General features: G+C 39.0%; 2 protein-coding genes across 2 annotated transcripts; one reads left to right on the top strand and one right to left on the bottom strand.

Annotated features, from left to right (window-relative positions):
- Positions 1-894: 894 nt before the first annotated feature.
- NUSAP1 (nucleolar and spindle associated protein 1) lies at positions 895-13,727 on the bottom strand. The gene is made up of 12 exons (XM_034417814.3): positions 13,226-13,727; positions 11,973-12,029; positions 11,493-11,666; positions 10,389-10,560; positions 9,362-9,457; positions 6,961-7,073; positions 4,181-4,246; positions 3,906-4,093; positions 3,371-3,552; positions 3,001-3,114; positions 2,078-2,168; positions 895-1,602 (listed from the first exon to the last, which is right to left on the bottom strand). The coding sequence occupies exons 1-12, from the start codon at positions 13,316-13,318 to the stop codon at positions 1,515-1,517; spliced, it is 1,434 nt and encodes a 477-aa protein (XP_034273705.2). The 5' UTR covers positions 13,319-13,727; the 3' UTR covers positions 895-1,514.
- OIP5 (Opa interacting protein 5) lies at positions 13,659-27,861 on the top strand. The gene is made up of 5 exons (XM_034417816.3): positions 13,659-14,052; positions 18,874-18,940; positions 22,495-22,614; positions 25,933-26,014; positions 27,000-27,861. The coding sequence occupies exons 1-5, from the start codon at positions 13,719-13,721 to the stop codon at positions 27,144-27,146; spliced, it is 750 nt and encodes a 249-aa protein (XP_034273707.1). The 5' UTR covers positions 13,659-13,718; the 3' UTR covers positions 27,147-27,861.

The raw sequence follows: 27,861 nt of genomic DNA, 5'->3' as shown, positions 1-27,861 counted from the left end.
ACCAATTAAAAGATTACTGCTTGATACAACTCTCCAAAATTTCACCTTAACCTCTGTTGTATAAGTGACTTCAGCTCCTTTCCTAATGATTTGCTCCAGATGTGTGCTAGAATACAAAGGATTAGAAAAAGTACAACTGAATAAACTACGTAATCCATTATCACAGAGGGCCTTCTCTGTGGGGGCACCCACCCTCTGGAACCAACTGCCCCCAGAGCTAAAGAGAATCTAAGGCCTCGGTGCCTTCCGCCGTGCCCTTAAAACTTTCTTTTTTCAGCAAGCCGGGCTGGCTTAACACTTTTAAATGTTTTTAACTGGTTGTCATTGTTTTTTAATTACGGGGCCAAATTTATATATATCTTTTTAATAGTATTTTAATATTTGTAGTTTATGTTTTATTTGGCTGTACGCCACCCTGAGTCCTCAGGGAGAAGGGCGGTATATAAATTTGATATAAAATAAAAAATAAATTAAAAAATCACAAACATCAGTAATGTGGATAAATTACTTTAGGAAAATATTGTTTTATGATTATGGTACAAGAACTTAGCAGCATTTAATTTACAGTGGTGCTGCTTCAATAAATAAATGAACAGGGATAATGTTTCTGGCTAATTTGTTTAATTTATTGTTTGGAATGGTATGGAAAATATATCACATATTAGGTGATGTTTATACAGAAACATCGAAAATCCAAATAGGTTCATGTTTTAATCCCGACTGTATAAGGAAAAAAAGTTTAGGATAACTGTATGTTTTGAAATCAGTTTAGAAACCTTTTTACCAGTTTAGGAGCTGGCTTAGTAGCTAAGAAATTGATCTATTTTGAATAAGAAATACCAATATTTTAAATTTAAATAATCTCAATATATACTATACTCCAATTGGGGAAAATAGAATAGAAGATAGGTTTTTATTTTTCATAGACTTGGTTGCGGTAGCTTTTCTTTTTGACATGCTAATTAAATTAACAATTCTACTCTAAAAAGAAAAATCTAGTCATCAGAATATATGTACAATGAAAAAAGTTGACTGACAAAAGTTGATAAAATAGGACAAAGCTGTATAATAGTAAAATTAAAATGAACTTTTATCTATAAACACAATTATTTTAATTAGGAGTACATTAAGACATTTTTTTAAAAAAATTCTCATTAAATGAATTTAAAATTTGCTATATGTCCAGAAGATTGAATTGTTTGATACAATAAACTTCGATCCAGTTGTTGAGAAATGTTTCCAGACAATTTAGAATATAGTTAAGGCATATACTAAAGCTGATTTGAGAGAAGAAAAGATAGCTGCCCTTTTGAAAAGATTTCTAAGCCTTCTAACACAATAGCATTAGCTACTGGATAACTGAATGTAATAGTGCCAAGGTTCTATGTTCATATTAAAATAAGATTACTCAGTCTAGATAGCTTAAGCATTTCAGTGCAGACACAACAATTATTTACAAGAAAGTAAAGATTTTCAATAGTAAGATTATCTACAGAACAATTTAAAAGTCAGCTTTAAGCAACAGTTAGCCGCCTCACTGTGCTAAGCTTTTGGTCTTTTCTTTGTTTTCTTTGTTGTATGTGTTTCTCCCGTCTCTCATCTCTGTTAAAGAAAAAGATGACAAAACAATGTCAGCATTAATGCACAAGTAAAATGAAGGCAAACTTAATTCAACTATTCAAAACTTCATGCAGTACGTTTTCTAGCTACTTAGCAGAAATCCTTGCCTTTTTCTCTGTGTGATCTAATTTTTGGCACAGGGCCATCAAACTTCTTTTAAGGAATATACTATATAGAATTTTAAGAAAGGCTCTGCATTTGATCAAATTTCTAGGACTCTTAAAAAAAAGGTATAAACTTCAAAGTTATCCAAATGTTAATTTAATGAAGGCAGAGGATGACAGAATAATGACAGCACTTGACAGGGACTTCTAAGAACTGACTTTATTTATTTAGGGAATTTATATTGCCACCTATTCACACATGGCAACTCAAGGCGGCTTACAGAATATGAAACCTCATATAAAAACAAAACTAATAAAAGAAGAGTCATATAATGAATTAATATAATACTTGCCTGGTTTGAAGAGGTGGCTCTTTGTAGCATTTCTTGTGGGAATATAGTCTCTGGTGATTCTCGCCAGGCTTGCCCCATGGTTTCAGTTTTCCTATATTGATGTAAGGAAAATGTGTTACTTGTCTCTTTCTGGTTCTCATCTGCTGCATCAGGTAACACAAATAGCAAATATTTTCCATGTTTCTTTTGTGAGATTTTGCTTGTGAGGCAAGTTAATACATAGCCAAGAAACAAAATACTTTATTAGCAGTAGACCAGCCAAAAATATACTTGTCTGAGATAAGAACAAACTCAAAAAACAAGGAATAGCTTGCTTTAATTTAGTTTCCATTAATATGCCAAATTACATATTAGATTAATATGTAGATTATGATATATGATTAATTTGAGACTAATGATATACATCATTAGTGACACGGTGACGGGTGACGCGGTGGCTCAGTGGCTAACACGCTGAGCTTGTCGATCGAAAGGTCGGCAGTTCAGCGGTTCGAATCCCTAGTGCCACGTAATGGGGTGAGCTCCCGTTACTTGTCCCAGCTTCTGCCAACCTAGCAGTCCGAAACTACGTAAAAAATGCAACTATAAAAATAGGGACCACCTTTGGTGGGAAGGTAACAGCATTCCGTGCGCCTTTGGCGTTTAGTCATGCCGGCCACATGACCACGGAGACGTCTTCGGACAGTGCTGGCTCTTCAGCTTTGAAACGGAGATGAACATCGCCCCCTAGAGTTGGGAACGACTAGCATATATGTGCGAGGGGAACCTTTACCTTTACCTTAATGATATACATTAATATGTATAAATTACCTTTGGAAAAATCAAGGCAAGTTGCAGGCAGTGTGTGACTAAATTCTCAATTTGTTTGCAACTGCTGATGTTTTCATGCTCTTTTACACTGAGTTATTTTTAAAACTGGCTACCTTTGTGTGGCTGATATGTAAGTGGTTTTGATAGACTTGCTTGTAGATCAAATACTGGTTTCTTGGTGCTTGTTGGTTCCACAGTCTGATTTATAATCTTGAAAGGAGTGACAGCTATAAGGAGAAAATCAATATATTGATAATAAGCACAAGACCAAACTTATTAATCATTTAACTTTTGAGTTTGAAATGGGAAATAACACTTGAATACAGCCTTTTTATACCGTTGGTCCCAATTAGTATAGTATAAAATTACACACTGGAAACAAAAGGAACGTCATCTTGACTGTGTAAAGATTATGCATCAATGTCCTCCATAACAATCACATGTAAATGAACTGCATGTTATTAATTATAATTATAAAGTTACCAGAATTCGTTGAAGTTTCTGTTGTCTGACAATTCGTTGCTCCTCCTTTGAAGTCTTTGCTAGTTATACATTCACTGCTTTTCTGATTATCTGGAGTGCAATTTTTCAGAAACCAAGATTTCCTAGATGGAGTCTTGATAAGGGAACGCTTCTCTTCATTGTCTTTTGTAGATTCAGAGAACCTAATAAAAACATAGATTTATAGTATTTAATGGCTCATAATTTTATATACTTTTTCCAAATAACCAGGAGCATATAAAAATAATAAAACATTTGAATATCATGTCAGAGAAAACATTGGAATTAACTCAGAACTTTGTGTTTAAAACTTTTTGTAGATTCTACATTTAATCGTTCTCTCAAATGTATACATCATTTTTACACTGAGAAAATGCAAAAAAAAAAGACTAAATCAAAACAATTTTAAATATTTTTGTTTATGAAAATAGATATTTAGATTCTATGACTTTAAATTTGGTAATTCACACATTTCCAGATGTACGCTATTTTTATTTAATGCCACACATAGTCTCACCTGACATTTTTAGTTGTAGAAAGGCTGGTTGAACTGAAGGATGATTTTTGAGACCGAATACTTTTATTTGCAGTGCCAGGGGAATTGCGTATTGAACGTCGCAGTTTTAGTGGAGTGCCTGTGGCAGAAAGTCTATTCTTTTGAGAAGGGGGACTTAATAAAAGCCCTCTGGTACTGGAATGTACCTGCTAAGATGAGGGAGATTTCCACATTTTAGCATATGGTTTGGTTAAAGGAAATTTAAAAGAAGTTCTTAGCAAAAAAATTATCCTTACCTTTGAATTGGTATTTAGATTTTCTTTCTGAGAAGTCTTCAGAGACTTATTCTTCTTAGTCAGGATCTGCAATTAGAGACCTAGGATTTTTTTTCCTCTTATCAATTGCTCATAATAAAATACCACGATGCTTTTAAAAACCAATGCTAGGCATGGAGATAAACAAATTGTCAAACAGAAGCAAAATCTGTTAAAAAATAGTACTGCTTTTCTTCTTTGCTCCAGCTCCTCTCTCACCACGAAAAACAATGGAAACTTAAATTAGGAACTTATATATTTGTTTTAAGCCATGGGTTTCTTGTGATGTTCAGTCTGAACTAAATATAGTCATTGGGAAGGTTTGTGAATTTTTTAAGTAGTACTTGTAGCCGAGAGTTAATATATGAGGTTCTTGGTAATCTCTGAGCTTGGCTCCTTTTCTTGAAAATGTTGCATTACCCAAGGATAACACTGCCATATAACAAAAACATCCAGAAACCACCAACAGACTATTATGACCACATGGAACGTGCGTAGCACACAAACCAATTACAGCCCTCCAAAACATCCTATGTAAACCAAAAGACCCAGGAGTCCCAGAAGAAAAAACAGGATTCATCTACTACCACATACAATGTAAAGATTGCAACAGCCATTATGTAGGACAAACAGGCAGAAGACTAGCAGAACATCAAGTAGCAGTCAGAAAATATGATGTAAACTTTAATTTCACAAAATGTGGGCAGATTTAATCATAGTTTCAACTGAGAAACGGATTATCTTAGATCAGAGATGTCAAACTATTTCATTGAGGGCCACATCAGGGTTGTGTCTGACCTTGGGGGTGGGGGAAGGGTGGGCGTGGCCAGGGTGTGTGTGGCCAGCTCAATGTCACTCGTGTCAGGGGTGCCTATGTGGTGGCCTGAGTGCTCAGCCAGAGAAAATGAGCTCCTGAGCTTCGTTTTCGGCTGCGACAGCCTCCTGCAACCCTTTGCCAGTGAAAACGGAGCTCAGGAGGGCCACGTGCGGCCTTCCCAAACTCCATTTTTGCTAGCAGAAGCACCGCGGGAGCAGTCCTTCACTGTTTCCAGGGCAGCCCCCCAGGCCAGATAAGCACCCTGTGGGCCAGATCCGGCCCCCAGGACTTGAGTTTGACACCCCTGTCCTAGACCCAGCCAAGTCCAAAAACACTATGGAATTCCTCGGAACATGGCCTCTGATAAATTGGCCGACAATAGATACCTAGACATAAACAGTATCTACATACTGTGCAAAAAAGATCCCCACCAGCAATCAACACCCAGATGAGCATAGATTAACACCAGAACAATCAAGCAAAGAATACCCAATCAAGAAACTGCCAAACAATAATTTAACAGCCCAATCAAAGCTCCAGGCCCAGCAACACTGATAGGCAAGCCAGTAAAATATAAACTGAGAGCAAACTGCAGTCATTAGCAGCACTAATGATGTTACCTATTTTGGGTAAACATCTGCAAGAAAACAACCAACTCAGAGAGCACCAATGACCCCTCAACGTTAAAAAGCTGTTTCATATCAATATTCTAACTAGAGAGCCAGTTTGATTTAGTCTAGAAATCAGGAGATTGTATGTTCTAGCCTTTCGGCATTAAAGCCAATTAGGTGACTGTAGGTCAGTCATTCTTTTATTCTTTCTCAGCCCACAACATCAGGCTTGGGCAACAAACCAACGAGTCATTTCCTGTCACAACCAATAAATCAACACTCAGTAGATCAGAAACAAAAAAGCAGATCCCTCACTTGCGGGAAAATGATAAAGAAAAAAAAAATCAGTACTCTAACCAAAAAGTGTATATGGATACGTTTTCACTTCCTGCTGAAAATCAGACAGGTTATGATAGATATCTTTTACCCAAAGACATTTTTAAGCTTTCGTGCCTTGATTGAAAACATCCTTCTCTTATTCCATCTACTCATGTCTGAAGCCAAGAAAATACAGAAGCTCTCAGTATAGTTAGGATTATTTCTGTCAGACATTTTCATAACAGGATCTCCACAAATGGTTAGTTAGTGATAGAGGACAGCTAGAAGAGTATCCACTAAACTGAGTAAGATAACCAGGACATAATTACTATCCTACCTAGCTCATTGAATGTCTGATCATATGGGGAATCACAAGTTGAAATGTTAAACGATGTTTGCCACAATTCTGAACAGTCCTTAATTTCTGGACCAACTTATATGTTTGGAGAAGTGAAATTGCTATTCCTTCTTATTCATCATCCTTCATCCTAACTGCTTGAGTTGCAATTTTGAACACAATAATGGCTTTCCCCTAAACCTACAGGTGAGGGGGAATTTTATATTTCCACAGCAAGGTGTCCTATGCAACACAACACAATCTCAGGGCTTTCTCCCTGTTTGTTATATATGTAAGCAGGACACACCACTTTGCATTTGCTAGTTAGGCAAAAATATTGTTTGTCATATTGTTATTATTGGAGAACAGGTCTTCCAGAACTATGAACAAATCAAGCAATCTCTTAAAAGAATCATTGAACCTTTGAAGGATGGAAGTTGATTAAATTGGCCAGGGTTTCAATATTTCCAGTAAATGGGAAGCTTGACCATGACATAACTATCCCTATTTTTTGAGGGGCTGATAAAACAAATTGGTAAGACTACCTCCAAAGAGAAGATAGGCTAATTTTTTAAATAAGACATACACCTGTTCTTCTAAATAAGACTGAATGAGGGACATACCGTAATTTCATTCAATTTAATCTTCATGTAATTGGGGTAGGAGAAATATCACTTACCTTGATCTCATTAACTGCATTGCTGAAATTACACATCATTTTATTTTTCCTTTCAATGTATTCATCAATAGATAACATTTTCTTGAACTGAGCCTCATGAAGTTTCTTAAAATCTACAATATTGAAAAGTTTATTATTCAGATTTTTCTTATCATTATTGCCAATTCATTGTAATATGCAGCTTAACATTAAGATTAAATATTTACCTGAAACTGAAATAAGAAAAGTCAGCTATTTTTTTTAAAGTAATAGGTTCATGGGCAAATGTTTTAAGACACACCCAAAGAAGACATACAAAGCAGCAAATTGTTTTTTTAAAACAAAGGAGTACATTTATTTTGGAATAATGTTTATTTCAGCTCTCTTACTGATTCCAATTTAAATAATGCTATAATATATAAGGCATACCAAAAGTGGAGTCCCATACCCCTAGTCAGCAGACTGATACCAGTCTATAGCATGCCCGGAACTAGTCTGTGGAAGTAAGCAAAGCCCCATCCGCGCATGTGCAGGATCTAGGCTGCACGCAAATCCAGCCTCCCCCAGTCCACAGACAAACCCGCCCTCCATGGAATCGGTCCTTGGCAGCTGAAAGGTTGGGGGCTGTTACCATAGACCAATCATATTTCATTAACTTTTTACAAAAAGCTATACTTTGGAATATTCAAGTGTCATGTGTGAAATGAATAAGAAAGCATTTAGAACAAAGTGGCATCCAATTTGAACGTTTAATGTAATTTAGACAATACATTGCCTGTGGGCCCTAACTTTGATATACCCTATATATTGTCAAGATTCAATATATATTTTCTTTCCCTCTAAATTCAGTTCTTTTCTTCCTCTAATACACACCCAGTATTCTTTCCCTTTTTTCGCTATGAAATAACAGAATAAGAGTTGGGAGAGACCTTGAAAGTCTTCTAGTCCAACCCCCTGCTCAAGCAGACCTTATACCATTTTAGATAAATGATTGTCTCTTCTTAAAAACCTCCTGATAGAGCACCCACAAACTCCTGGAGGAAAGCCATTCCACTGATTAATTGTTCTGTCAAGAAATTTCTCCTTAGATCTAGGTTGGATCTCTCTCTGATAAGTTTTCATTTGTTATTTCTTGTCCTGCCCTCAGATCCGTTGAGAATAGGTTGATCCCCTCTTTTTTGCAATAGCCCCTTAGACTTTGGAAGACTGCTATATCACCCATAGTCCTTCTCTAGACATACATATTTATTAGAACCATTCTTCATGCTTTAGCCTCTAGTCCCTTAATCATATTTGTTGCTCTTCTCTGCAGTCTCAACATCTTTTTCTTCAGCTCACTCTATCTACATACTGTTTTATTCTTTTTTGCTGTCACCAAAGGAAGGATAGAGGGTAATGTGCAATCATATGCATTTATATATTATATGCATATGATCTATTTTTAAACAGAACACTGATTAAAAATGCCTACAGAATAAAGTAACTATTGTTTTAATATTGGGGGGGGGTGTTCCTCACTATTGCTGAAAAGTTTCCATTTTCCCATTTCTCTCCAGTCTTTTGATTTATAAACAAGTAAGCATTCTGTGCGTTTGTTGTTATTAGTTGCGAAGCCGTGTCCGACCCATCGTGACCCCATGGACAACGTTCCTCCAGGCCTTCGTGTCCTCTACCATCCTCTGGAGTCCATTTAAGCTCACGCCTGCTGCTTCAGTGACTCCATCCAGTCACCTTGTTCTCTGTCGTCCCCTTCTTCTTTTGCCCTCAATCTTTCCCAGCATTAGGCTCTTCTCCAGTGAGTCCTTCCTTCTCATTAGGTGGCCAAAGTATTTGAGTTTCATCTTCAGGACCTGGCCTTCTAAAGAGCAGTCAGGGTTGATCTCCTCTAGGACTGACTTGTTTGTTCACCTTGCAGTCCAAGGGACTAACAGGAGTCTTCTCCAGCACCATAGTTCAAAGGCCTCAATTCTTTGGCACTCAACCTTCCTTATGGTCCAACTTTCACAGCCATACATTGCAACTGGGAAAACCATAGCCTTGACTATACACACTTTTGTTGGCAGTGTGATGTCTCTGCTGTGTAGTATGCTTTCTAGATTTGCCATAGCTTTCCTCCCCAGGAGCAAGCGTCTTTTAATTTCTTGGCTGCATCCCCATCTGCAGTGATCTTGGAGCCCAGGAAAATAAAATCTGTCACTACCTCCATTTCTTCCTCATCTAGGAATTGAGAGGGGCGGATGCCATGATCTTAGTTTTCTTAATGAGTTTCAAGCCAACTTTTGCACTCTTCTTCTTCACCCGCATCAAGAGGCTCTTTAATTCCTCTTCACTTTCAGCCATTAGAGTGGTATCATCTGCATACCTGAAGTTGTTATTTCTCCTGGCAATCTTAGTTTTACAGTGATTATATTAACATACATACCTGGGGTGGTAGAATTTATTCCTTTTCTTCCCAATTTAGACTTGCTTCCTGCATTAGTAGTTTTCTTTCCAGAAAGAGAATCCAGTAAACTTTTACCTGCAGTAAACATATGAAATAAAAAAGATTCATAAACTTCTTAAGTTGTAAGTTGGTCAAACTTCGTTTTGCATATTTCCATCAATCATCACAGTTCATGTGTTTAAGCTTTAAGTTAGATTATTTCGCTCAAGTTGCTAAATTAAAAGGTAGAGGATACAAAACCACGTTTTCTTTTAAGCAGTTTGTTATTATACAAGAAGTCCTTGTTTAACGACCCTAAGTGGGACTGAAATTTCTATCACTAAACAAAGCAGTCATTAGGTGAAACGTCACGTGAAAGGACCACTTGGCAACAACGGTTCCAGTTGAGTCATTAGTCAAACACTGTACACATCTCTGGCCTTGGGAAGTCAGTAGCTGCCTTAGCTGGGCACACCTTGTCAGCATGGGAGGAAAATAAAGGACATCTGGAAGCAGTGGGGATAGGAAGCACTGGCAATAGTCGAGTGGGGGGACTTGAAGCACATGTTGAGGTACTAAATGGAGAAGCTGCCAAGCATCCAAATTTTGATCATGTGATGATGGGGGTACAGCAATGGCCATAATTTCGAGGATTGGTCAAAACATTCGTTCAGCCACAGTCATAATTTCAAAATCACTGAACTAACAGTTAAGTGAGGACTACTTGTAGTAGGTGCTATCCTGCTTGAAATATGGATTATCTAGTTGGAGCTAAAACATACCACAAAATACTGCCCATTTATAGTATTCAAGCTTCCATCACATTGTTTAGGGCTGGATTGTTAGACAGGGCAACACTGAATACTGTTGCTCTCAGATTTTGTTCCTTTCAAACTATGTTCAGTTTCTGAAAATTCTATGTGGTTTACAGATGACAAAAGCGAGTGACAAAGATCAGAAAAGCTGGCCACACACTTGTCCTAAATGACAAAGCAAAACAAGTATTCCACTTATAAATGCAAATTACTTTCAACTCCTTTTTGCCTAGTAGAATTTCTTTCTTTTCGCTGACTTGGAGTGACAAAGTCTTCTAAGTTTCCTGATGTTCCACTGCTTTCTGATTCATCATTTTGGTTTATCTTCAGTATCTTTTCAAACCCTGCATCCGGATTCCCTTCAGAATTTAGCAATATTGGAACCTGCAGTTCAAAAATATAGGTCAAATTGTCTCTCCCTTCCACTATAAATGCTTAATTAAATACAAATAGATCTGTTGATGGTTCATTTAATCCAAGTGGAATTTTATATAAGCATAAAATGGTAAATGGAATCTTACATACATACATGCAGACTGTGATAGCTCCCTCCAACACCCACACTTCACATTTGTTGCCTGAAATTCGGTCTTCCCATTTAATGATCCGGGACAGGTGTCCCTAAGCAATGCAGTCATGCTTTAAACACATTGCTTTGTGATGGCATTCCCAGGCCCAACTGCCATCATAACTTAATATTACCCATATATTCAAATATATTCAGGAAACCATATACTAGAACAAAACCTAAAATTGAAATGCTTTGTTTGTGCTTATCAAATATAACCAGAATTATTATTGGAAGTATATAATGGAGTTTCACTTCAATTTTCTCACACAGGCAATGTGTATTCATATACAATTTCTATTCCATTGAGTACACTGTTCCATAAAATATATAAATCTACTGACAGAAAAGGGACACTGTTAATAAGGCTAGAGAAAAGTTTCAGAAGCATATATAGAAACTTCAACTTTCTGGCAATTAATGGAATAAACGTTGCAAAATAAATTATATGGCATTTCAAACGTTATGCTCCGTTAAACAATTAATGTGTGGAACTGAAATCCATACATCTTAACGTTGCCAAGTTTGAAACACGCAATACTAAATCACACTTGTTCAGCCCGGCTTTAGTGAATAAATTACTAATGTAATAAAGTCAAAAAAGTCTACTAACTTCATAAATTACTATGAGATATATTATATTTCTATTTTACACTCTTCTGCCAGCTCTTGATATTCACAATAAATCAACCAAACTAAAAAACTAAGAACTTTTATGCATTTTACAATTTCATATAAATAGTATCACCTCTTTCTCTGAATCCAGTTCCATTTTTTCTTTATTAAGATTTTCTTGTGAGGTTTGCTGGGCGTTATCTTCTGTCCGTTTTCTATTCCTTTTGGTGATTGTGGATGGATTTATGGAAATTTGACTGCCATTCTGTTCCTCAATAGCTGTACATGGGGATGTCTTTTTGATACCCTACACAAAAGAAAGCCATTTTATGATCATCTTCATATTATTTATTTCAGTGACAAACTGTAAGGTATTATTCAGTTAGCAACAGCCTATAAACTGCTTGTTCATAGTAGTTTATGCCCCCAAAACTTTTATGCTAAAGAAAATCAGATGAACATACCAGTAGACATGAAATTACTTCTACCAGATCCATAGCCAGACAGCTAAATAATGTGATTTCATTATATCAAAGGAACAAGAGTTACTCTATTTTAAGATACCATTGCTAGATATAATGCTAATGAAATTGTCAAATTGTTGTGCCCTTACCGTATTTTCATTTTCTTCACAGAAGTGCTTCTTTAATGCATTTAATAGCTTGGCTGCCTAAGAGAAAATCATTTGAGAGCAATTATCAAAAAGAGTTGTTATAAATCAAGTTACTGCAGCTAGGTGTAAAAACCTGTAACACATTTGCCTCCACTTCAGCTGCCTTTCAGTATCTCTTTTAGGTGCTTCTTAGCTGAGCTTATCTTCCAATCACAATTCTCCCAATTGTAGCTCTTGATTCTCATCAGCTGAAGGCACAGAATCTCTAATTCCAGCAGCATCTGTGGCCTTCTACAAAAGGTGTAGGGATCACAGTTGGACCAGGCCTTGGGAAACTCTTTGAAAAAACAAACCCTATCGGCTAGGCTAGGGAGATGACTATGCATTTTAATTGGACAAGTGAAATCCCATCCACCATCACATCCAGATTTCCATCATTTATTATGACAGAGAAGGAATCAGATTACATTAAATCAATGTTTTTCAAACTTGGCAAGGGTTAAGCAGCATGGATATTCTCCATGCTGGTTGGGGAATTCAGGGAATTGAAGTCCACATAACTTATTGTTGCCAAGTTTGAAAAATACAATACATGCAGTCTTACGACCACAATGGAGCCCAAAATTTATGTAGCTAACTTAGAAATTTGTTAAGCGGGTTTTGACCCATTTTATGACATTTCTTGCCACATTTGTTAAGCGATTCACTGCAGCTGTTAAATTAGTAACAGTCTTTAAGTGAATCTGGTTTCCCTCCCCCCCCCCCATTGACTTGGCTTGTCAGAAGATTGCAAAAGGTGATCACATGACTCCAGGACACTGCAACCGTCATAAAAGTGAGTCAGTTGTCAAGCATCCGAATGTAAATCACATGACCACAGGGATGCTGCAACGGTCCGTGTGAAAAATGGTCATAAGTCACCTTTTTCAGTGCCGCTGTAACTTTGAACGGTTATTAAGCGAACTTTTGCAAGTCGAGGACTACCTGTACTACATCGGACTTGTTCAGCTTTGGTGAACGGACTACTCGCGTAATAAAATCCAAGCAGTCTATACCGAAGTCACAATCCTGCAACGGCAGGATCCACGACTCGCATTACGTCCATTTCCAAGTTTAGTTCGAGGCGGGAACCTATCGAGACGTCCCTTGCTCAAAAGGGCTGGTCGGGCACCAGCTGTCCCGGCTCGCTACTTTCTACGCATCTCAGCCCAGTGTTTTTGCTTCCCCACCCGCCTGGCCAGCCCAGGGCTCACCTTGAGGTTAGCCTTTAACCCCACCGACTTGGCCAGGCACTGCAATTCGCTGTATTTGAGCGCCTCCAATTGACCCGAAGAGAGCGCCTCCATGACTGGCACTTAAACTCCCAACAGTCAATTCCCTCTTCACACAGACGCTAAGGTTCAACCACGAGCGCCTCTTCGGTCCCGCCTCTATTTTCAAACCTCCCAATCGTGGCGAACGTCTCTGCGGAGCCCTTGCTGGTAAAAAGCCAATCAGATCCCAGGATGAAAACGGGGCGGTTTTGTTTTCCCAGAAACCTGCCCGAAAGCTTCAGTGCTCGAATTCTCGCAACTCGATTAGGTAAAAGCGAAAGACGAACAGGCGTCTTCTCCAATGAGCGGGGAGAGAGAGGGGGGGTCCCGGTCCTTGCTAACCACCCAGACACGAGCTCAACGGGGGGGGGGGGTGCCAATCAGCGCAGTAGGAAGACGGGAGCTAAGTTTGAATCTTTGGCGGGAGGCTGTCATGTCCATACGGAAGAAACTGCGGCTTCTGTTTGAGGAGCCCCAGGTGGGCGGCACAATCACGGTAGAACGGGCAGAACCCGGGACGAGGCCCGGTTGCCAAGCTCAGCAAAGCTCAACGAAGCGGGAAAGCCGCGGGGAGCGAGTCCCGGGCGCTCGGGGACTCAGGCTGGAGGACTGCGTGGTCTATCAGTGCCGGCGCTGCCGGGTCGTATTGGGAGACTCGCTCCACTTGTGCGCGCAGGAGGAGAAACTCCGCCTTTTTGTTTGTTTCAGTGAGTTGATCGGGTGTTTTGCCACGCAGAATGAACACACTAAAGTCGAACTCCCAGGAGGTGCGAATCGGCGAAGTTTCGAGGGGCACCGAAACTTAGTAAGGCAGTAGGAAAATGCGAGTCGGTCTGCACCAAGGATGCTTATGAGGCTCTCGCTGGCCCAAGACATACACGTGTTGTGCTTATTAAGTGTGAAACGGTCCGCGGCCATTTGTCTCCAGAAAGTGGAGGGTGTGTGTGTGTGTATGTGTGCGGGTGTGAGTAAGAGCAAAACATCGACCTTGATTCGGAATCTAAATTTTAGATGCGTTTTCCTCTAACTAATTAGCATAGTGATTTGTTCGTCACTTTTCCCCCTGTAGAATTTGGATAAGCGTCATTAATGACTGAGCCTTGAAACTGATTTTCTCAGAAACTATTGTGATAGTTATATTCAGTAATGTGAACGGATATGTGATAGATATGATAGATATGAGCCTTGGTGGTGCAGCAGACTAAAGCACTTTAAGTAACACCAGGTGCCTGCAATTACTGCAAGTTCAAATCTCACCAGCTCAGGATTGACTCAGCCTTCCATCCTTTCAAGATAGGTAAAATGAGGACCCGGTTTGTGGGGGCAATAAGCTGACTTTGTATAAAAAAGAACACCGCTTTGGAGGTGGGGGGCAAAAGCCCTACTAAGCATGAAGGCTATTGCTTAACGCATTGTAAGCCGCCCGGAGTCTCCGGAAAAGGGTGGCATATAAATCGAACCAATAAATAAATAAATAAATGTGACATACTCGTAGCCAAATAAGCGTCTGATCTAAAAGCAATGCTAGGCATTCCAAAGTGCTTGTTTAACGACTTGACCATTTCACCGTCAATGTAAATGACAGGAATCGTGGAATTTCAACTGTATAACTTCTTGTGTCAGAATAATGAGACTGATTGTCTCCTTCGGATCAAACCAATAGGTCCTTAACGTGATAATATTGCTCCCATAAATTATAAGTACTAAATACTAATACTTGTATTTTGAACACTTTATGGATGAGGGACAAACAGTCTTGCTACCCTGCTTTAATTATTTAGACATTTAAATTTTGGGCATCCCTAAATTTAACAAAGGATTCTAAAACGAATCTTTTTCTCTTTAGATAGATAGGCATGCATGTTTTATTTCATACACATGCTTATTCTGAAGGAGATCCTTACAATAATTCAGGGAGATTAGTTGGGTAACGTGTAACTGCACTGGTTATACAACTTAGTATTTGTAACGTATATTTTGATTTTAGCTTGATACATGATCCATTATATATTTATTTATTCAGTTTGTATAGCTGCTCATTTCTGAGTGGGCAATGAATCAAAATACTTAACCAGTTAAACACAATATAAAAATAAAAAGAAACAGTAATGCCCAAAAGATATGATAATTCATAGGTATCAACATAACAAGAAAACAGGACCCTCCACACACTCAGGACCCCAGGCTCCAAACCAGGTTTCAAGGTCTTCCAAAAGGCCAGTAAATTCAGGCCATCCTAATCTCAGGAAGAAGTATGTTACAGAGGGCAAGTGTTACCAGAGAAAATTTATACCTCCTATTTCCCACCAGCTGACATTTGGCTGACAGAATCTGGAGCATGTTCATTCTGCTGGACCAAATAAATGTATAGATGGACTGGATTGAATAGGTAGAAACAACTGGGAGAAAATAGTCCCTCAGGTAACCTAGTCCCAAGCTATGAAGGGCTTTAAAGGTGACAACCATCTGGTAGATGAGATCTCGGAACCACTGTACAAAATCTTTCAGAGCTCCTGGAGCCCAGGGGAACTACCAAAGGATTGGGAAAGAGTTGTGGTTTCAATTTTCAAAAAGGGAAAAAAGAGGTTCCAGGAAGCTACAGACCAATTGGCTTGCTATCAATACCTGGGAAAATCCTGGAAAAGATAAGCAAGCAGTTTTGTGAGCACCTAGAAATTACTAAAAATCTGCGTGGGTTTGTTAAAAACAGGTCATACCAAATAAACCTTATTGCCTTCTTTGATAAACTGACTAAATTAGTAGACCAAGGAAATACTGTATCGACTTCAGTAAAGCATTTGATAAAATGGACCAGAGCCTACTTGGTAAGCTAGAACAATGTGGGATAGACAGTATCACCAGCGGACGGAGTTGCGGTAGGCTGACCAACCACACTCAGTATGTAGTCCTCAATGGAATTACATCTACAAGGAGAGAAACATGCAGTGGGGTACCCCTGTCTTGGGCCCAATAGCTTCATAAAAGACCTAGATGAGGGAATTGAAAGGGTGCTCATCAAATTGTGGATGACACTAAGCTTGGGGGGAGTGGCTAACACTTTGGAAGATAGACTCAAGATTTGGAAGGATCTTGACAGATTTGAGTATTGGGCCCTATTCAACATAATGCATTTCAGGAGTGAAAAAAGCAAGGTCCTCACTTAGGAAAAACCAGGTGCACAGGATAGACAATACCTGGCTCAACTGTTGTGCCTGTGAGAGAGCTCTAGGTGTCCTGGTGGACCACCGCTTAAGTATGAGTCATCAGAGTACTGCAGCTGCCATAAAAGCCATTACAATCCTAGGCTGCATCAACAGAGAGATAGCATCAAGATTACGAGAAGTAATAGTACTGCTCTACTGCACTACTGTAGTGAGGCCACATTTGGAATACCATGTCCAGTTCTGGTCATTATGATGCTAAAAAAGATGCCGCAGGCCTAGAAAGAGTGGAGAGAAGAGCAACAAAGATAAGGGGTCTGGAGCTAAACTGTGCCATGAACAGCTAAGAGAACTACATATGTTTAGCCTAACAAAGCGAAGGCTTAATGGAAACCTTGCAGCAGTCTTCACTTGAATACTTGAAGGGCTGTCACAGAGGAGGGGGCCAATTTATTCTTCATAGCACCTGAGGGCAGGACAAGAAGCAATGGCTGGAAGCTTGTCAGGGAGATCCTACCGAGAAATAAGGAATTTCCTGACAGTGAGAATGATTAATCAATGGCTTGCTTCCTGGAACTATGGGTGCCTCATTACTGGAGGTTTCAAGAAAAGATTGGAGAACCATTTGGGATGGTATAAGGACTCCTGCCTTGGCAGGGGATTGGACTAGAAGGCCTCAGAAGTCTCTTCTAGCTGTATGATTCTATCGCCTTGAATAGTACCCAGACACCCACTGGCAACTAATGCAGCTCATAAAGCAATATGGTTATAAGTACCAAATAGCTGACGTTATTTACAACTTGTGCAGCTGCATTCTGTACCAGCTGAAGTTTTTAAATGTTATTTAGGGGCAGCTCTGTGTAGAGTGTACTAATTCAAAGGGAAGTCATGAGAATATGAATGACAGTGAGCAGAGCCTCCCAGTTCAGGAATGAGCACAATTGATGCACAACCCGAAGGTGTGCAAAGGTCCTCTTAACCACGGCTATCACCTGCTCTTCTAGGAGAAGCCAAGAGTACAAGAGGAGCCCCTCAGATTGATTCCCAAGTCAGTCTTGAGGCAATGCTACCTCATCTAGGACCAGATGTGGAAAAACCTTGGCACCGGAAGGCCCAAGCACCCATGTGGTGTCCGATGTACAAGTAGCATATAAATTACTGTAATAAATAAGAGCAGGCTATTTTGTTTAGAGCGCAATAGAAATTGCAGATTGGGTTTTTTAGACAACCCTATTTTCCCCAAAATAAGACATCCCCTGATAATAAGCCCAACCAGACTTTTGAGTGCATGGCAATAAGGCTAACTGCTTATTTCAAGGTTTAAAAAAAATATAAGACAGGGTCTTATTTTCGGGGAAACACAGTACCTTTTCTTTGTGGTTACTCTCACTTTATTTTTTATTGAGAGAAAGGCCTTTCAATACATTTGGAATGGAAAGTTTATTCAGAATAAATCAAATCAAATCAAACCTTTATTGTCAATGCACAACATGTGTATAATGAGATTTGAACGAGCATCCCTTGGTGCAGTCCCCCCGAAACACAGACTACATCTCAATAACTCAATAAATAAAAGAAAAAGAAATCCCTATACCCAAATAAATAATAACTAGCACACATTCCCATATACATATGGATATAATATCATATTATACCGGTATGAACATGTTGCACGTTGCCTAGGGACAGTGTATGACATCCAAAGGTCAGGTGATGCGTGTGTGTCATCTACCAATAGCTGTCTCTCTTCTTGCAACCCAAGAGGCTAGAAAGATTGTGGGCTGTTTTGTTTGATGGGATTTTGTTTTGGGTTTTTTTTTGCAAAATTAAAAAGTATAGTTGCCTAAACTAAAAAGTAATTGTTTTGGGAACCTTTTATTGCTAGTATCAAGACAAGGTTGGTCAATTCTTGTTACAAAAATGATCCCAAAAAGTGGATTCTCCACTTGTGGGAAACCACTAAGACGAAAAAAAAAAGTTTGTATCAGGGTGGATTTGATTTAAATCGAGTTGATTTAAATCACAATTTAAATCATGATTTAAATCACTAGTAAAAAGGCTTCATTTAAATCAACTCGATTTAAATCATAATTTTTAAAGAGCAACTGTCATCTCTGCTACTCCTTTGACCCACTGTTGACTCACTTGATAGTCCCAGTGTTGCAGAATATACAGCCTCATGCTACATAACTAAGCTCCATTTCATGCTGAATAAATTAAATTATTTATGTATCTTAAATAGAAAACTATCTTACGATAGATTTTTATCCCAAAAGTTTTTTATTAAAATAAATTTGATAAAAATAAAAAAAAATCTGATTTAAATCAAAAAAATCTGATTTTTTTGATTTTTTAAAAAAAATCATTGATTTTTATCCACCCTGGTTTGTATTGCTGATATTCCAGTGCTGCCCTTATTTTCTGCAGAGGTCACAAAAGATGTTATTGTGGAAGACGACTTGATGGTCTGTGTTGAAGGAGACCTCATTGGCTGGTGGGTATCTTTTTGAAAACCTTTCCAACGTTTACTTGTGATTTAGTTAAGTGTTTTGAATGCCTGTAAGACAACAACATAACCTTAAAACACATGCAGATTTTTTTAACCAAAAAAACCCCAACCCAAATATGCTAAGAGAAGGAAAGCATTTTTGCCTTTACTCTAGAAATTTTCTACCTTTATCAGATTTAAAATAACATGCTTAAATTTCAAATGCTCTATCTGATTTTACATATAAAGTTTTTGCCATAGATCTTATGTATCATATTTCATTGACATTTGTGATTGCTAATATTCTTAGTTTTTTTGAATGCTCATCTCCTCTAGAGTTCATCCTTACCTGGTAACCATTTTTTGATATATCTTCATGAAATTGTCTGTCTCATATCCAGCCAAAAACGGCCGTATATGAACATTGACTTCATCTATTCCACTTTTAAAGTCATATTTTACATCTTCAGACACAAATTTTGCCATAGATCTTACTATCATACTTACTGCAGGGGTGGGTTCTACTTACCTTAATTACCGATTCACAGCGGGGCTAACATTCTTAAGGTAACACCACTGCTCCATGAGCTGCATTGGCTGTTGGTAATCACCTTTAAAGCCCTTCATGGCATAGGTCCAGGTTACTTGAGGGACCGTCTCATCTCAAAGGGATTGACCTGCCCCATCCGTGCCAGCAGAAGAGGCATTCCAGTCTCCAACCTTCGTTTTGTGGCGAAGGTTGTTGAGAGTGTGGTTGCGGGACAGCTTCCCCAGTACCTGGATGAAGCGTCGTATCTGGATCCGTTCCAGTCGGGTTTCAGGCCTGGATACAGCACGGAAACGGCATTGGTCGCGTTGGTTGATGATCTCTGGAGGGCTCGGGACAGGGGTTGTTCCTCTGTCCTGGTCCTGTTAGATCTCTCAGCGGCTTTTGATACCATCGACCATGGTATCATGCTGCACCGGTTGGAAGAGTTGGGGGTGGGAGGCACCGTACTAAGGTGGTTCTCCTCCTTTCTCTCCGACCGGTCGCAGTCTGTGTTGACAGGGGGGCAGAGGTCGACCCCGAGGCCCCTCATATGTGGGGTGCCGCAGGGATCGGTCCTCTCGCCCCTTTTGTTCAACATTTATGTAAAGCCACTGGGCGAGATCATCCGTGGTTTTGGGGTGGAGTACCATCAGTACGCTGACGACACCCAGCTGTACATCTCCACCCCGGATCACCCCAACGATGCCCTTGAAGTGATGTCCCAGTGCCTGGAGGCCGTACGGATCTGGATGGGGAGGAACAGGCTCAGGCTCAACCCATCCAAGACCGAGTGGCTGTGGTTTCCGACGTCCCGATATAGTCAGCTAATGCCATCGCTGACTATTGGGGGCGAATCATTGGCCCCCACGGATAGGGCTCGCAACTTGGGCGTCCTCCTGGATTCACGGCTGTCGTTAGAAGAGCATGTGACGGCCGTGTCCGGGAGGATTTTTCATCAGGTTCGCCTGATCCGCCAGTTGCGTCCCTATCTAGATCGGGACTCCCTACACACAGTCACTCATGCCCTCGTTACTTCTCGTCTGGATTACTGCAATGCTCTCTACATGGGGCTCCCCTTGAGGTGCACTCGGAGGCTCCAACTGGCGCAGAGTGCGGCCGCGCGGGTGGTGATGGGAGCGACATGGAGTTCCCATGTGACACCTCTCCTGCGCGAGCTGCACTGGCTCCCGGTGGTCTTCCGAGTGCGCTTCAAGGTTCTGGTTATCACCTTTAAAGCGCTCCATGGCTTAGGACCTGGTTATTTACGGGACCGCCTGCTACCACCAATAGCCTCCCACCGGCCAGTACGCTCCCATAGAGAGGGGCTCCTCCGGGTGCCGTCGGCCAAACAATGTCGGCTGTCGGCCCCTAGGGGGAGAGCCTTCTCTGTGGGGGCACCTACGATTTGGAACGAGCTCCCCCCGGAGATACGTAGGATCCCGGATCTGCGCACCTTCCGCCGCGCACTTAAGACTTTTCTATTTTATCAAGCTGGCCTGGCCTAAATCTTCCCCCTTTTTAAATGTGGAAATTTTAAATTTTTAAATTTTAAATTCGTCTTTTTATAGGGGTATGGGTAAGGCATTTTAAATTGGGGAGCCATCTTAGATTTAATTCTGTTTTAAACGTATTTTAATTGTTTATATTGTATGTTTTTAACTTTGGCTGTGCACCGCCCCGAGTCCTTCGGGAGAGGGGGCGGTATAAAAATCTAATAAATAAATAAATAAATGCTGTGGACCCCTGTCAGCCTGATTATTTCAGGAGGGATCCAGGAAAATGGCCTTTTCTTCCGTTTCACCTGCCCTGTGGAACATCTTGCCCCTGGTGTGAGGTGGGCTCTGACCCTCCTGACTGAAAGAACCTTAAAACTTTGCTCTGCCATTTAACTTAGGACCCCAGTGGGTGAGTATCACTGTGGAGGTGGTTGATTGATTAACAACAGATCCCCCGCCCCCATCTTTTAATTGGATTGTGGTATTCTAAATTTTATATTAACTTATTTATGTTTTTAGTTTATATAGTTTTTTTTTACCATTGTAAGTCGCTCAAAGTTATCTTGAGGTAAGATGGGCGAGTGACTGATAAATTTTATAAATTAAGAAATAAATAAATAAACAAACAAATAGGGGATAATCTGGTTTACATTAATCATTTATGGACATTCTCCCTTTGCTCTGGTGTTGAAATGTGCCCTCCGTGGTCAATATAGCTGCAGGAGACAGTGGCCTGCATCACTGCTTTCTGAAGCACTTGCCAAGTGTCAGCTCCTTATAAACATAGGCTTAGTGTTCTAAAGTTATGTAAGCTTAGAATATGTCTATAATTCTTGAACTGTTTACTATTTCTGTTGGGGTCCTCATGGAAATTGGTTTTTTGCAATAACATGATGGGCAGTTCAATAGAAATCTTGGTCAGTGCCTGGAATGTACTCACGGACATCAACCCATACTCATGGATTTGGCAGAAAAAGCCCAATATGTATATACTGTGTTCCCCTGAAAATAAGACCCTGTCTTATGTTTTTTTGAACCCTGAAATAACTGCTTGGCCTTATTGCCATGTGCTCAAAAGCCCAATTGGGCTTATTATCAGGGGATGTCTTATTTTGGGGAAAACAGGCACCCTGCAGAGGTGACAAAGAGTGGAGGGGTGCCCTGCAGGTTGTGGAGAGCAGTGGCTCTCCTGCTTGACCCAGGGCTAATGGTGACACTATGTTTTAATGATATTGTTATTGGAATGGGACACTAAAATGTTGAACAACTAAATAATGAAGGCCTATATTTTATCACAAATACGTATAATAACATAATTATATAAGCATGATCTAAATAACAAATAATATCAATACTATCATGTTCATGTATTTATATTGATATATATTCATAGATAGATAGATAGATAGATAGATAGATAGATAGATAGATAGATAGATAGATAGATAGATAGATTTAAAGATATACAGACTGTAAAGATTTATGGAACATAATCTGGAATGTTTAACTGATTTCATGTTCTCTTTTTCTTCCAGCACCTACAACACATTGCGTTGTCAGTCCTGTCAACTAGACATTGGCTTTATCCTCTATAGTTCAAAGTCACTGGCTTACCTGCGAGGCCTCTTTTGCCTTTTTAAGGACAACATCACATGGTTAGTGTTCTTCAAATGCATATTGAATTATGTTGGTATGTTGGCTGTTAGTATCTTGTATATGCAGTCTTTGGCTGTTATATAAAAATATTTAGTTATATTGTACCAATTTTTTTTTTCGATGTTCATCTCACCAATAGTTCATCCTTAGCTGGTAATAATTTTTTGATGTCATGTGCTTAGAAAGTTGTCCTCATTTCATATCCAACCCAAAACAGACTTATATAAGAGTTGTCTTTAGCTGTTCAAATTTTAAAGTTATATTTTGCACAGATTCAGATTTTACAATAGATCTTATCTAGCATACTTCATTGACAATATGGTTGCTAATATGAATAGAACTGGGTTACTTTAATCAGCTATGGATATATTTCTGCTCTGGTTCTGCTCTGGCCATATGGCTGCAGGAAAGACAGAGGCACCAGCCTGTAGTGATAGACATTTGTCTAGAAATAGGAGTAGCATTCTCTTAAAGTTCTGTTCCTGTACTGTGTAATTTAAACCATCACTGGATACCTTACATCAGGGGTGTCAAACTTGATTTCATTGAGGGTCGCATCAAGGTTGTGTTTGACCTTGGAGGGCCGGGGTGGTGATAGTGTGTGGCCAGAGGTGGGCATGGGCATGGCCAGGGGTGGGCGTGGGAATGGTGGGCATTTGACCACAGGCTTAAGATGCTTTTTTTCCCTTCTTTCTTTCCACAGTTCTTTACTATAACTATTTTCCTCTCTCTTCTACTAGATATTACTGGCAAACATTTATTACTTATTCTTCATAGTCCACTAAACATTTTATTTCTAAATTTATACCTCATCGTTTAATAGTAAATTGCTTTTCCAGGCAGAAAAGCTATTTATACTATTGTATTTTTATTATTCAACTAATAATAAAAATACAATAGATAAATAACATGATAAAACAGCACAGGTAAATTTCCAGGATAGTAAATAAAAATGGCTGTCAATTATAGATTGATTGTAGATTAAATGGACCTGTCAACTCGTAAAGCATTCCTGACCTGCTCTCAAGTTGCCATAGGTAGGGGGATGGGAAAACTGAGCCTTGCAGCTGCATCGAGGAACTTTCATTTCAGTCAAAACAAAGCACATTCTAGTGGCAACGTCAAGGTCATCTCCATGGGGGCCCACAGTGGCCAGAGGGAGTGACTTCTACAACCCGTGAAATTGCTTCGTTGGGGAGTATATAACAGTAACAGAGTTGGAAGGGACCTTGGAGGTCATCTAGTCCAACCCCCTGCTCACGCAGGAGACCTGTACTAGGGATTTGAACCATTGAATTGAAGCATTGGTTGGAACCTGACACCTACAGTATGTAAAATATGGCATTAAACTGTAGTATTAACATAGGATGTTGCTTTTTTTCTGTTCAGATCAGGCACTTACTTGAGGCCACATAATTGTAATCCAATCCAACCCAATCCTCTAAAAATGGGCCATGCGTTCCATTTTTGGCCTCCTGCAGCACTCTGCTGGGCGAAAACGGGCCATGCTGCTGAAGGCCATGGAGGCTGAAAATGTATGGCCTGTTTTTGGCCAACAGAGTGCTACTGGAGGCCAAAAATGGGCCTTGTGGGGCCTCTGCACAGCCCATTTTCAGCTGGCAGAGTGCTGCAGGAGGCCGAGGAGGCTGAAAATGGGCTGCGGGAGGCACCACAGGCCGGTCCTTTGATATTTCCAGGTCAGCAGAGTGCTGCTGGAGGCCAAAAGCGGGCCATGTGGGGGCCGTTTGGGCCTCCATGCAGCCCATTTTCAGCCAGGAGAGTGCTTCAGGAGGCCATGAAGGCTGAAAATGGGCCGGTCCTTTGATAATGGGCCGGCTCCGTGGGCCAGATTTAAGCAACCCGGGGGCCACATCTGGCCTGCGGGCCTTGAGTTTGACACCTTTGCCTTACATCATTTTTTTTCTTTTATTAACAGGGAGGTTCATGTGATTGCACTTCTGCTTTTATTACTTTGAATTGGGGCAGTGCCATTTTGGCTTTATGGCTTCATAGGCTATTTCCATGTGCCACCATTCACAATTGGACTTGTTGCTAGGCTTTCCATTTCCTTATAGTGCTAGTAAAGATAGAGCTCACTTGTTGCCAATTACGGTACTCGTTTCTACTTTACCTTGTGTCCCTACTTCATGTCTGCAACCTGTTAGCTAAGTGTTCTCTCAAAAAAAGCACTAGATTTACATTCAGGATTAATTAGTCTGCATTAACAGGTCACAAAGTCAGAGCACCTAAGTACCTGCAGCTTGTTAATCAGATAACTGAATGTGCCATTTCAAGAATTCCCTATGGTCACCTAACCCTTCTCCACATTTTAAGGATGGCAACTGCTGATTTCTCTGATAGCAGTGGGTTCTTGCTACAAGGGGCAGTAAAAACTTGGAGAATTTACCAAACACTATTCTTAAAACAGGACTGCATCAGTTGCCAGCTCCTTACTGTGATAGAAAATGGCTCAGCAGTCAGAAAATCTTTTGCCAATGTATTTCTCTTCTGGCTCAGGGATTAATGGATAGCACTTTTAACCATAGCCATCTTTCTATGTCTTAATTTTTTAAACTAAATTTAAATTGGGAAAACCATTAACTTTTATTTTATATATAATTAGAAGATACCGTAAACTTTTGTTTTGTATTGTTTTGTTGCTTCTTGAAGCTAAATTCATTCTATTTTTATTCCCATTTTATCCAAAAAAGTCCCTCTGGGAATCTGGTATGAACCTTCCCTTAAGTGGTATTACAGTAATAGTTACTGTAGTAGTTGTAAGTCCAGAATCATCTCAAGAACTTAACCACTGGGCAGCAATTTCAAACGCAGGGTTTTTGTTTCCCTTAGCATCAAGGTGAGATATAAATAATTAGGATTTAAAATGCAGTATACGTTCATTTAAAGTGAAATCTGTCAGAATATATTGTAATAATGTTAATACATTTATATGGGTATAATAAAACTATTATGTCGACAAAGTATTGCTGTATTGGTGAAGACCTGAGTAGTGGTAGCCATAATAATACTGTATATTTTGCTAAACCAGCCATAAGCTGAGGGTGTATACTGGTATTTGATTTTTTCCTATAAACGATGCTGCACTTCAATGATTAGATAGCCTAGACATGGGTATCTGAATATAGATCTTTTTAACTTTCATATTTTATAGCGTTTTTTAATCTAGATGAAATGTTTATATATATAAACATTTCTTGAAGTCTAATTTTGTGGAGAAAAAATTCCCTGAGTTAAGCACTGTAAACTGTTCATTTTCTTTTTAATGAGTCATTAAAATATTTTTAACATTGGTTTAGTTATTTGCTACAAACTACTGCTACAGTAGAAGCTTCAAAAGTAACCTGTCCTGTTGTGAGCCTAAAGGAACATGTAGAGAAAGTAAGTGTTTTCTGGCTTTAGTTTTTTAAAATCTATATCTGTAGAAATTGGAATGTATTTGTATTTATTTGATTTATATTTATGCTATCCTTTATATTTATATGATTTATATTTATACTATAAGGAATGAAAAAAGATTATAGTAGAAAACATATTAGGTACTCTGTCCTCTATTTAGTTTCTTCGGGTTTTGCCACAAGCAATAATAGACCAGAAATTGTTCCATGTGTAGATATGTCAGCATTACTCCCCCACCCCCACCCCACCCATAAAAAATAGGGTGGGAAAAGATTGTGCTACAGTGCATCGCAAATGGCATGGATCATGTTGAAACAGACCAGGCTTATCTAGCTAATTGTGACTTCATGGCAGATTCTAATATATAACTGTTTACTTTTCCATACAATGTCCACTATCTAAATTAAAGATTCTTGTATAACTATAATATGAATCATGATGTTAGTTCAGGATTGGAAAGAACATAAAGGCCCATTTTTCTTCTGTCAGTTGAAGTGTTATGACAATTTTTTACCAAATAGTGGCAGAGTTTATTGTCTCCCACCTCTTCCCCAAATTAAAGACTGGTTCCAATGGATTAAGGGTGGAAATAAGAATGAAGAACTCTCACTTCCTTTCCCAATGGTTAATACTTCAGCAGGACAAACATGCCTTTTCTAGTAACATTACTTCAGTGAGTGACCCTAGAAAAGTAGATGACTGAATTGCATTTCCCTCAGATGTTGATCAGCCATGCTTCAGTTTAACAAATTAGTCTTTGACACTAAAATTCTCATATTATTATATTATGCAGTTGAATACTGAAGGTATTAAAAGAAAGAATTCAATTTCTGCAGTACTGCTTATATGAATGTTTTTAAGTTACAATATAACATTGGTCATTTTAAAAGTATTTGTAAAAAAGTCAATTTGCTTAATATTCTGTACTACATTCTTTTTACACTTACACTTAGTTCTTTATTTGTAGTTAAAAGAGAGTCTTGTACAAGTTCATACGCGTGTGGAATTGCTAATTAAGAAACTAGAAGAATTCAATCAACAAAGGATTACATACGAGAAGGAGAGCTGTAAAGGAAAACCATATGGATACACAAATAGAAAGCTGAACAGTTAACTTTTTAGAGTTGCGTACCTCAACTAATTGTTTTATAATAACTTGTGTTTGTAACTGAATGTAAATTAATATGGCTTTAGACTGGCAAATTGGTGATACAAAATTGTTTCCTTTTCTAGCACAGCTCAAGGGCATATAGTGTTTGAGCCTGAATAGCTATCCCAAATCATTTAACTCCTACATGCAAATATTTCTATATACTCTAACAAAAACCTTTAAATAGTGCAAAACTGCCCTAAGATTGCATTGTGAACATATTGGAAACTGGATAGTCTAGCTGAAAGAAATAAACATTTACTTTGTACATTCTTTTAGAGGTTATCTTGTTTTTTTACATTTGAGAGAGATATGTTCTCAGGACTCAGCTATAAATTGTATTTAGTAACATTAAAATTGGTCAAAAAGTGAAACATTTTAAATACTAGAGTAACATTTTACCAGAAACATTTTAAATTATTGCCAAATTACCAAAAGTAATGACGTTTGAGGAAATAACACTTTTTAATTATGAGGAAACCATTATGAAATCACTAATGTGCATTGTAATGTGTTTGTTAGGTTTTCCTTTTGTCAGAAGGCTTACAGCCAAAAAACTCAATTTCCTGGTTATTGTACTTTCAAGATTGAAATATAGGCAGCAGTGGATGTAGTATGTTTTTTTTTCAGCAAGTATGCATAGGATTTATATCCATAAAATATTAAAAAATGTTTTTTT

Source organism: Pantherophis guttatus, chromosome 1 (assembly GCF_059756535.1).
Source record: "Pantherophis guttatus breed Tessera chromosome 1, ASM5975653v1, whole genome shotgun sequence".
In the NCBI taxonomy this organism is placed as follows: Eukaryota; Metazoa; Chordata; class Lepidosauria; order Squamata; family Colubridae; genus Pantherophis; species Pantherophis guttatus.
Note: the sequence above shows the minus strand (reverse complement) of the source record. Positions and strands in the feature narration are given on the sequence as shown.